Here is an 11,490-nt window from a genome sequence, read left to right as displayed (position 1 = left end):
AAATTAATTGTAGTTGACTATTTAATTGACCATTTAAGTGACTATATTCTGATTATAAACTATTACACCATTTATGCTTAACACCAAAAAGTGACATTTCACCGGAAGTTTTCCAGCTGGCCTTTATTATTGCGGAAGTTCTAAAGAACGCTCTGTGCATAAAAGTCCATTGAACAAATATTTTATACTTGAGCTACACTGAGTGTAAGTAAAACACTACTACTATTATCAATAAAAAAAAAAAAAATCAAAAACCACGTTTCCTTCGAGCCGGATTCGAACCAGCGACCTAAGGATGACAGTGTTACCGCTACAGTCCTCCGCTCTACCAACTGAGCTATCGAAGGAGCCCGTGTGTTTTGGTTCCATTTCAGGCTTTTAACTAAAGTGAAACTAAATGCTGCATAATAGTTAATATACATAACGTTACATTGCGAATAAAAACTTTAATTGATAATCAATTTACTCACGTGTAGATTTCTGAAAAATAAGCACAGGAAATAATGCCGTGGTTTGCACCGAATTACACATTATAAAATTAACGGGGCATTTCTGGACTAAAAATGATATAGATAATATTGAATTATCCGCTAAATTATCAACAGATGACTTTCGTTAGAAATAAACTTACGACGCATCGTTTCATCTAACAAAATTGAATAGCAAAAATAATGTAACAAATGTTCAACATTAGCCTACAAATACTTTCACAAAAGTGCAAAATTCGGATACATTGATACATGGCGATGATTGAACAATTTACAATAACTCCACATATGAAATATCAGAACTATCAAAATAATAGAAGTACTATTGTATAATTCTGTACAAAAAAAAAGGAGCGTTTCACAATTGCTAGCAAGGAGGGGAATTAGCTCAAATGGTAGAGCGCTCGCTTAGCATGCGAGAGGTAGCGGGATCGATGCCCGCATTCTCCAAAGCTTTTTCTAACAGCATTGCCATTATTGTATTGTTATATTCTCTTACCGGGATTATGTTAAACACGTCTATAACAACTTTTCTGCGTCATCGTTTTTTTTTTCCTTCTGGCACTTACACGGGCTACTACTTGATGCATTGAGTCTGCGTGTTGGTTCATATAAGTTATACGTCTGTAATTTAATTTCCAATCAGCATTCCAGTACTAAATTTTTTACAGTTTATATTAAAATTCAATTATGCATTTTTTACCATATGTATTACATATTACATATCTTAGTTTCCCGTATTTATTACGTTTAATAAGAGATACAACAGTCAACATTATCATTTTCATATATGGGCAAGTAAACATGGCAACCTCTGACGTGCGGCTTTCTAAAAACAGCACTCACTGATAGTGGGCCTTGGCGTGGGGGAATGCCAGGCCTCATTATAGAGGGTACAGACAGGCGGTTGGGCAATGGCGAGGGCCTGATTTCACCCCATACACAAGAACTGGGACAATTTAATTTTCTCAATCCAAAACGGTCTCATTCTCAACTTCAGTGGAGCCGTTGCTCGTCAAATCAGGATGGACAGCTTGGAGAAGCAGCTTATTTGTCCCATTTGTCTGGAAATGTTCACGAAACCGGTTGTGATTCTTCCTTGTCAACACAATCTTTGCCGGAAATGTGCTAATGACATTTTTCAGGTACAGTTTCAATATTTTTGGTTTGTAAACATCATTTATCACAAAAAATGATATCCCATCTATTAGAAAACCAATAAATTGTTTTATACAGGCGTGGAGGTTTTCATAAATTGTTTTAAACATTGTAAAATATTAACTGTAATTGTATTATAATTTACATTTTATATTACTATAGTTATAACATTGGTTATCAGAGTGTTGCTAGTACAGCTTATTCACCTTTTTTAAAGATTGGCTTTTTGGGATGTACCTTACTCAGAAAGCTAAAATATATGAATATTTGTAAATAAATAGTGACTAATCTCCATAAATAAGATGTGTTATTCATTTGCTGTCCTATACACACTCCCCATACAGTCCTCAAATCCATACCTTCCCACCAGAGGAGGCAGCGTGACGTCAGGTGGCCGTTTTAGGTGTCCATCCTGCAGACATGAAGTTGTGCTGGACCGCCATGGTGTCTACGGTCTGCAGAGAAACCTTTTGGTGGAAAACATCATTGACATGTACAAACAGGAGTACATCAGGTTAGATCTGGGAATGGACACCTCAGGAAGCTCTAATAGGATGTCCATGTGGTTTAACAAGATCCCTTGTGTAATACAGAATGAAGTAGGTTGAATCGTTACCAAGTATGACTCATGAACCACGAGTCATTTTTCAGTTTGGTAAATTATAGTTATGACATAACCCCCGGTTTCACAGACAAGGCTTAAGTCTAGTCCTAGACTAAAATGCATGTTTGAGCTGTTTTAACTGAAAGCAACTTACACTGACATATTTTAAAATCGTTTTATCTCAAGATGCACACCAGTAATGTTTTTATCTAAGGCACGTTTATAAAAAGCTACTTAAAAGTCCTAATTAATTGAGGCCTAATCCTGACTTTATCTAAACCCTGTCTGTGAAACCAGGCTAAAAAGTCATAATTATGAGATAAAGTTGAAATTATGACAAAAAGTTGAAATTGATATAAAAATACTAAATTATGAAATAGTCATAATTATGAAATAAAAATTATGACATAAAAAAAACCTGAAATTAGGACATTAAAATGTAATTTTTTAAAACGTTTTGTCAATTCTTTGTTAGAATTTAGATTTTTTTATCTCATAATTTTGACTTTTCTTGTCATAATCATGAATTACTACAGCATGATTTTTTTTTTTTCCTCAGCATTTGTTTTTTCATGTGGTGGAAATGGGCTTTCACAGTTACCTCTCTTGTTGAGGTACACTGAAAAAAATGTTAACATCTACATTAACTGGTTGTTTCCAAGTCAAAAATATTATTTAATATTGCTGAATCAACCTAAATATATTAATTTATACCAACAAAATTAATTTGTATAGGTAAAATCAAGTTTAAAACAGCTGTTTAAAGTAATATTTCCAAGTTGCAGTGTAATAATCCTTTAGCCTTTTAGTAGAGTGCATGAAATTACCATAAGAAACCTGAAGAAACTCTCAAAATAAGAACAGACATGCTTTTAAGAATGAAATTCCCCAAGGTTGAACTATTAAGTTCTCTACCACCCTGTCACTTTGCATACCACTTAAGCATTTCACTTTATGAACTTAAAAAAGCTTGTTTTGGATGAGAGGTTTATCTTTTAAAGCTTTATAATTCAGCCAGGGTTTTTGCAATGCAACAGACAGACTCCCCGGTGTCCACGTGACTCCCAAGACCTGTGACTCAGACAGGTCAGGAGGCTACAGATGACGGTCAGCTGGCAGGACACTTATTTTTAGTTCCACCACTCAGTGTTGAGTCTCCCAGGCATACTGACACACATCACAGACCTTCAATATGGCCTTGTGAACCCTATAGTTATTTCATTAAGCGTTGATTTGAACTCCTGTCCTCATCTGAGGCAAAGCCGAGAGGTTTCCAACCTTTGAAAAGTGCAAATCTGATTTGTTATATGTTTAACCTCAGACTTTGATACTCATGGATCTGTTATTCTCCACAGCAGCAGACCTTCTCCTGAGAGGAAGGATGACCAGCCGATGTGTGAGGTCCATGAGGACGAGAAAATCAACATATACTGCCTGACCTGCAGCGTCCCTACTTGTTCTATGTGTAAAGTGTTCGGCTCCCATAAGGACTGTGAAGTGGCCCCTCTTAACAGTATTTACCAGACGCAAAAGGTAAAAAATCTAGTGCTTTCAGGGCATATTAATATTTATGATTGTCTGCATAAGTACGCCAGAGTTTGCGTCAGAGTGTATGCGTTTGTCTGCGCAGCATATATTTTTACAGTGTGTGTGTTAATATGCTTACCCACGTCCTCATCTCCAGACAGAGCTCACGGATGGAATAGCAATGATGGTGGGCAATAATGACAGAATCCAAGGCATCATCAGTCAGTTGGAGGAGACCTGCAGAACCATAGAGGTTAGTCACCCTGTGTGGGGGCTTCTCCCTCCCTAAAGCCTGGCATAAGTACAGGATTATTGATGAGGAACGTAAGAACGCTTCCTCTGACAAAAGATACACGCGCTCTGGCATGGACGAGCCAGGCAGGCAGGAAGCTGGATTCTCTCCAGACCTCACAGTTGCGTTCACAGAGGCTCCATGATTGACAAGCAAGCAGAAATGAGCCGTCTCTGTTGAGCATATGGCTCCTCTGACAGAAAGTCATTGTGAGCAAGGTTGCGGGTTAGATGCAGTCGAAGGGAAGAAACAGGTAGTCAAACTATTGATTTAGAGAGTGAAAGTATCAAATCTTAATCGTTAAAAAACTTCGGTGGTCCATAGTTACATCGTGGGTGTGTTCCAATCGCCCAATAGTATCTTTAGTAAAATTATATGCACAGATTATTCTGAGAGATTATGTGATTACATGCTATACATACATTACCGCTCAAAAGGGTGATTTTTTTTTTTTTAATGACTTCTCTTATGCTTACCAAGGCTGCATTTATTTGAAAAAATTGTCAAATAATATTACAGTTATTACTGTTTTCTATTTAAATTTATAAAACGGTTAGTTCCTGTCCTTGATTCTGATTGGTCAATAGCTGTGTTTTATTCACGATAAACCATGGCTATGACTGCTCTTTACCCAACGGTTCTGTGTATCACTACACAACACCCTTAGCAACCACTCTTAGCAATGTAAACTGTATGTTCTCAATTGATATTGTTCATTGAAGCTTACTGTATTATGTAGAAGAGTATTGTGAGAAAGAGATCGAGTGAGCGAGTTTATTACCTGCATTCAGATTTAGCATTTTCCTTCAGGTCTATGTTTATAATAAAAAAATCTGTTTAAATGTCTGATGTATTATCTTGTCCTTTTAACAGGTAAGGGGTTTTCCCGTGACTGACAGCGCTAGTCAAAGCATTTGTCAGTTGCGTCTTGTTCCGTGTTCACAACAATTCAGTCTTTTCAATGTAAAAGTCTTCGCTACTGACTGACACACTCATAAAGACAGTTTTACATCTAATGGTGTAATAATGTAACTTCTGTTGCTGTTCACGGTCAGGGACTATTTTTTCCGGCGGAAAAAATTAAGAGTTTACTTCATGAAATTTGCATTGTTACATATTTTTGGCTTTAATATTTGTATTGTGTGGTAACCGTTTTACAAAAGCAATAAGGTACTTGAGGCTAGTGCTGTATCGTGAATAAGTCACGGCTGAGGGGTTGCTAACAACGCCCTTCAGCTGTGACTTATTCATGATACAGCACAGCCTCTCGTACCTTATTGCTTACATATTTCAAAATGTAATTTATTCCTGTGATGGCAAAGCTGAATTTTCAGTATCATTACTCCAGTCTTCAGTGTCACATGATCCTTCAGAAATCATTCTAATATGCTGATTTTCTGCTCAAGAAACATTCTTGAACATTGAAAACAGCTGTGCTGCTTAATATTTTTGTGGAAACCGTGATACGTTTTTTTCAGGATTCTTTGGTGTATAAAAGGTTCAAAAGAAGTGTCACTTTAGATCAATTTTATGCTGATTAAATGTTAATTAAAAGTATTAATTTCTTCTATAATATAAATATACTTTGATTTATTATATACTGTACATTTATAAATATGAATGTATTGTAATTCATATTTACCTGTATATTATTCTGTATATTTACAGGAAAATGGCAGGCGACAGAAGTCCAATGTGTGTGAAAAGTTTGACCACTTGTACGCCATCCTGGAGGACAGGAAGAGCGAGATGAACCTGAAAGTAAACGCTGAACAGGAAGAGAAACTGAATTACTTACGTGGCCTTACAAGGAAGTATGGAGATCATCTGGAGACCATGACTAAAATCATGGAGACAGGAATCCAGACACTGGAAGAACCTGAGATGGCTGTTTTCTTACAGGTCCTTTAAGCCCACAACAGATTGCAGAAACAAGGGTTACCACAATAATGGAAAACGTTTTCTTTTTTCCTTTTAGAAAAAGCCTAGAAAATTCATGGAAATGAGAAATATACTATTTTCTAGTTTTGCTCTGCTCTAATATATTTGTAAATGTTTCATGAAAAACCTGCCCCTAAGCTAGTGTGAAAACATAAGTCTGTCTGTTTAAGGGGCTTATTGGAGGCATTCGTACACTATTAAGCATAATTATTGAAATCTATGAATTCAAAAAATTTGCATGAAAATCTATGCCAGCAATGAACAAGATCATGAAAATTGATAAGTGGGAACCCTGTAGAAATTCAATATATTTTATACATACTTTTTATGTTATTTTGCCATAAAATCTCTTTCTCTCTCATACATGCTATTCAGAATTCCAAACCCCTCTTTCAAAAGTAAGTGTTAATCCTTTCTGCAAAATTAATGTGTATTTTATGTTTTGTACATACCCTGAATTGATTTCTTGTTTGCTAGAATTGCAGAGGCATCGAATACCTCGCACCTGGAGCGAGTGGAGCGCGGCTATGAGAACATGGATCTTTACTCTGTGAGCTTCAAGAGAGAAGCCAGGGCCCTACGCAATATCGACTTCACCAGAGGTATGGCTCACCTGAAATGCTCATTAACCTTTGACTATCTACATGTGGGTTTAAATCAGGTTAGCTTGTTGAACTGATTACTGTATGAAAATAACGTTTTCATGTGCCATTCAGAAGTCTCTTTAAGCATGTTTTGAAATTGTGACTCAATGAGCAACCAGTTCAAAAGCCAGCCTGGCTTTTCAGTATATTAATTAGATTTGTCAGCCAATTTTATACAAAATCCACCAGAAATGTGGTGCTAAAAACTTCAGTCCTGTATGTGATCATCAGTATGGGGTTGATGGTATCTTCACACTCAAAATGGGTTGAAAAAATGCATCTTTTACATTTTACACTGTTAGGTGCCACAGAATGCATTTTTGCGGATAAAAAAGATGCGTTTTTTTAAAAGTTGAACTTTTTTGGTTGTAACCAAGCAGATCTCGCCCTCCATTGACTGCCATAGTAGGAAAAAAAATACTATGGTAGTCAATGGGGGGCAAGATCTGTCTGTTGTAAATGATGACAGTTTTCATTTTTGGATGAACTATCCCTTTAAGTTGCAAACATTATTTTGTAGAGTTATTTTGACATGATAATGTTGATCATTACATCAACTTAATATCGTCTGTACTTTAAACTCAAATTTCTGCGTTAATTGGCTTTTTAAAAAAAAAAAAAAAAAAAAAAAAATAGGTTGTAGTAACTTAATGAAATTGTCTTGATAACTTCGGAAAATTAGGCAGTGGATTTCTAGTTCCCAAAATGCTTTGCATAGGACTGGATAAGGAGAAAAAAATGTTTAAAGTAAGTGTTAATTTATTTGTTTTTAGTGAAGGGAGAGACCTGTTAGTGTTAAATGTTATGTTTGACATTTAAAAGAGTTTCTGTAATGTTGAAGTTTTTGTAGTTACCATTGTGCTGAAGAGTAGATACATGAAGGTAAAAACTACATTGACTCTCTAAGCAATGACTGCGCTAATGTAAGTGACAAGTAATATTTTACTTGTTCATTAAATATATATGTTAAATAAGCTATGCTAGCATGTGCTACAATAGCTGTTGGTTTGAACTGAAATAGATAAGATTAGGCTACAAGGTTCCAGGGCTACACCTCTGGTAGTTGGAGTGACTTAATTTTTTTGAGTAATCAACTTGAAAATTTCTGTTTATCCTACAAATTATTAAGTTCCTCTAACTCAGTGTAGCTTGTCGGTTGAACGTAAATTCACTCAAAGTTGTCATAACTCAAAAAAACTGATGCATTGAACTGTTGTGTTATTTTTTTAAAGTGTAGAAAATCGACGGAAACGCAGGGCAGTGAAATGCAAAATCTTGTTACGTGATAATGACCCCTTAAACTCTCATTTTTTGCAGATGATGATGAAGAGGAGGAGGACGAGGATGAGGTGGCCATCGATGTGGACGACCGGGCAGGGCAGACAGCCTCAGGAGAAGTGGACTCACTGGGCCAGTTGTTCGAAACCCTACCACCCCTCCTGCCCCCACAAACCCTGAGCACACGCAAACCCGCCACATCATCCTAACTTCACAAAGTGCACATGCCAACATGAATATTGATCCAACATTCTTTTTGCAACCTCTTCACAACAATAAGGACACCTACAGCTGTAAAACAGACTTTTTTACCAGTGAATTTCAGAGGCTGGTACTTTTTTTTGTTTTGTTTCTGTTACGGCTTTAGATCAGTCAGTACATGACTAAATATAAATATAGATGATTTAAGAAACCCTTCCAAGATTTGTGGTGTTGTTTACTGCGTAGGGAGTGTTCACGTGGTTTCATTGCAGTTGGCACAGCAGTGGTATTTGAGTTATGAATGATATGATTCGCTGTTCTGAATTTCATATTTATAAACGTCAACGACAAATAAAAGGTTACTCTTATGTAGTGTGATCATTTGTAACATATTAAATTTAAACCAACATCCAAGTCAGTTCAATTTGGACCGAAAGCATCGGTTTATCACATATACAGTAAATGCCTGATCTACTTGAAGGAACATCCATAGCAAAGCGTGGAAGTAATCTCCACATCTCATTGCTTACAGGATTGTCTGCCCCTGGTTTTGTAGGCGAAGAGTAAAGAAGTGTTGTTCGCACATCTCGGTGGTCGAGCTGAAATAACGACGCCAGGACATTGCGTAATCCATATATTCTGGCCCAGTGGAGGGTGATCAGTGACAGGATGTGCATCTGTGGCTGGATTCACACAGAGAAGGCTACAACAAACTTAATGAGGCCCAGGGAGCACAACCCCAAAACAACATGTGTGGCTTCCACCTCTGGCAAAGAATGGATCTTTTGTGGTGCATAAAACATTAAGGTTTAAGCGTTTAAGTTTGTATGAACACAATGTTATTGATCGGATTTAGATGTGCTGCACCCATAAAATTTAGGACATGATTCAGTGAAACTCACACCCATGATTTCCAGTTGCTGCATAGATAGAATGAGTCACCACACGTCAGTTATTTGGTTTGGTGTGAAATATTTCAGCCAGCACCAGTGTTTATACTGCAATTTATTCAGTTGTCTTTTTCATATTATGCAAGGCTACTGTTTTTTGTTCAGTAACATTTTGCACAAATAAGATGAATTTTCTTTTTTGGAGACATCCTGCCAAGTCCAGAAAGAATACATTATATCCTTTTTGAAAAATTACATTAGTGTCATTGAGCATCAGCAAGTATATTGATTTAATAATTCAGTGTGTACAGTATGTGCAATATACTTTGAGGTATATGTGTTTATGACTTGTTTTTGAGCTCTGTTTGTAATTACTAGGCTTAATTCTCTGAGGGTAGGTGGTAAAATTTACCTTCTAGTGTTGTATGGTCGCATCTGCTCTTAAATTATGGATTAAATTTGAAGGGAATAATACATATGAAGGAAGAGTTGTTCTCACCTGGTCAATTAGCAACAGAATACCTGTCAATGGATGACCATCCTTCATTGATCCTTAATGCCATAATAAGATTTATCATGTTATTTTGCAGTTATATTGACAACGTTTATTTTTTTTTAATAATGTAAGTCTATATGTACTGATTGTGAAATGTGTCAATGTATTTTTTTTTATTATTATTATTATTTAATCACTTTTTCCATGTCAATAATCTAGACAAGAGGTGTCAAACGCTTTCAAATTTTTATTGAAAAATATAAATATAAGACATTCTCTTGCACAACAAAAATTAATGGTTGCTCATTAGTTTATTAACAAACTTAAACAATGTACTGTATGTTACAATGAAACTCAAGTCTGTCAGATAAAATAATGCAGTACTGGAAAATATTGTTTTTTTTTTGTTGTTTTTTTTTTGTTTTAAAGAAACCCAAACGTTTTCTTCATCTACAATTTTGAATGATCACTTATACAATAACATTGATGGAGAGTGATGACAGTTTTGCGCTTCTGAACACTTTGATTCATATACACCTACTGTACTCTATTCGCCTTCATTGAAATATCTACAAATAAATAAGTCACCGGTATAAATAGATCATGATGGAAAAGCAGCACTATGGTACAGAATATTCATGTTTGTGCTAAATGTAAAAATATCTTTGGCTGATGGGTTTGCTCATGGTTACTTCCCGAATATTTCCATCATTTTGCGGTTGCTGTGAGCTTGCTGGGCCATTTGTTCGGCTCTGGCCATCTCCAGTACTTCTCGTAGCAGATGAAAGGTCAGGTCCAGGGAAATCGGTGGCTCCTCCGACCTGCGCTCTCTCTCCATTGAGTCGAGCGCCCGGAGCGCGTAATTGCCATCCAAGCGGCCGATGTTTCCAACTTTCCCCTCCAACAGACGCTGCGTTAACTGAAGCTGCAGTGCTCTTTTGGAATACTGGGATGTCTCGGAGAAGCTGTCGGCTGGGGATCGGAGAGAATTCTGGTTTCTGTTACCGAGCCGGATGAAGTACTCCTCCCCTAAGCGTGCCAAAACCGGCGGGGATTGTCGCTCTCCATCGGGGTCCGTGGCTGGCTGGTTGGAGCTGCTTTCGATGGCTCTACATTCATACGGTGGTGGAAAGGCAACGAGCAGAGCCACGGTGGTGACGAGAAAATTGAGCTTCATGTCAAAAAGTGGCGAGGAGAATCTGTGGGAGAAGTGAGTCAATTATGCGCACGATTTCAACTTCTCAAAAACTGTTTTGCGCACTCTGGGACAAAGCTCAATTCATGACAGATGCAATTTTTTTAAAGCGTCCTTACTGAACATATTTGCATTGAACAAATGTAGTATATTTCGAAGTCCACTTGGGCATTTACGCGCGCCTTAAAGTTGGATAGATGGGTGCCTCATTGTGCGCAAAACACGAGGACGCATCCATAGCAATACAAACTGACTATAATAAAGATTACTAGTGTAACATGATATTAGCTAAGGTTTACTAGGCTACCTCAATATGAGCTGTCTTATTCTAGATAAGATTTTGCGTACCTGTGCGTAATTGGTATATCCTTGGATGGTTTTTGAACTTTGCGAGGTGCGTCTCTCTTCCAGTTGTTGCCTATCAAGTTATTACTTTTAGGACTTCTTCAAAGGAAGGCTGGAGTTTGCATTTATATAGGCACGGTCAGCGACAAGTGTCACGCATTTAGTAGCTTGCGTCTGCGCAGAGGAGAGAGAGAGCTGACTTGAATGAACGTAAGTGAACAGTTTTCGGTTTGAATGAGTCATCGAGGTGTGTGTATGTGTGTGTCATTGAGTGTATGAAAGAAGATGCAAAACCAGGGGTATTTTAGGATCCTTTAAATTGATCTTCTCTCCTCTTTAATAAATATGTAAGACTGTGTCATTTAAATATTTTGCAAGCTTGAAATGCATAAAATGCATGATGCGAATTATGAGGCTCCATAATTATGACT

At 37.0% G+C, this 11,490-nt stretch overlaps 2 protein-coding genes and 2 non-coding genes across 5 annotated transcripts; 2 read left to right on the top strand and 2 right to left on the bottom strand.

The window, feature by feature from the left end:
* Nucleotides 1–261: 261 nt before the first annotated feature.
* On the bottom strand, nt 262–347 carry trnay-gua (transfer RNA tyrosine (anticodon GUA)). Its single transcript is given in 2 exon segments — nt 262–297; nt 311–347. It is a non-coding gene; the product is annotated as a tRNA-Tyr (tRNA).
* Nucleotides 348–865: 518 nt separating this feature from the next.
* On the top strand, nt 866–938 carry trnaa-agc (transfer RNA alanine (anticodon AGC)). The gene has a single exon. It is a non-coding gene; the product is annotated as a tRNA-Ala (tRNA).
* A 392-nt stretch (nt 939–1,330) lies between these two features.
* On the top strand, nt 1,331–8,501 carry trim55b (tripartite motif containing 55b). Of its 2 annotated transcripts, none has more exons than XM_051882617.1 (8): nt 1,331–1,633; nt 1,991–2,160; nt 3,609–3,783; nt 3,935–4,030; nt 5,738–5,971; nt 6,386–6,408; nt 6,488–6,612; nt 7,972–8,501. In XM_051882617.1, the coding sequence occupies exons 1-8, from the start codon at nt 1,514–1,516 to the stop codon at nt 8,139–8,141; spliced, it is 1,113 nt and encodes a 370-aa protein (XP_051738577.1). In that variant the 5' UTR covers nt 1,331–1,513; the 3' UTR covers nt 8,142–8,501. The 2 variants fall into 2 exon arrangements, with proteins under 2 accessions (XP_051738577.1, XP_051738576.1); XM_051882616.1 differs by having other exon boundaries at nt 1,336–1,633; nt 3,606–3,783.
* A 1,247-nt stretch (nt 8,502–9,748) lies between these two features.
* Nucleotides 9,749–11,230, bottom strand: crhb (corticotropin releasing hormone b). Its single transcript, XM_051882618.1, has 2 exons — nt 11,063–11,230; nt 9,749–10,718 (listed from the first exon to the last, which is right to left on the bottom strand). Exon 2 carries the CDS (start codon nt 10,694–10,696, stop codon nt 10,208–10,210), a length of 489 nt encoding a protein of 162 aa, XP_051738578.1. The 5' UTR covers nt 10,697–10,718; nt 11,063–11,230; the 3' UTR covers nt 9,749–10,207.
* Between the last annotated feature and the right edge of the window lie 260 nt (nt 11,231–11,490).

This window comes from Ctenopharyngodon idella, chromosome 23 (genome assembly GCF_019924925.1).
Source record: "Ctenopharyngodon idella isolate HZGC_01 chromosome 23, HZGC01, whole genome shotgun sequence".
NCBI lineage: Eukaryota > Metazoa > Chordata > Actinopteri > Cypriniformes > Xenocyprididae > Ctenopharyngodon > Ctenopharyngodon idella.
Note: the sequence above shows the minus strand (reverse complement) of the source record. Positions and strands in the feature narration are given on the sequence as shown.

Coding starts and splice junctions, on each gene's coding strand:
- trim55b (XM_051882616.1), top strand. CDS start 1,514: ATGGACAGCTTGGAGAAGCAGCTTATTTGTCCCATTTGTCTGGAAATG. Junction 1,634..1,990: donor GTGCTAATGACATTTTTCAG/GTACAGTTTCAA, acceptor CTCCCCATACAG/TCCTCAAATCCATACCTTCC. Junction 2,161..3,605: donor TACAAACAGGAGTACATCAG/GTTAGATCTGGG, acceptor TATTCTCCACAG/CAGCAGACCTTCTCCTGAGA.
- crhb (XM_051882618.1), bottom strand. CDS start 10,696: ATGAAGCTCAATTTTCTCGTCACCACCGTGGCTCTGCTCGTTGCCTTT.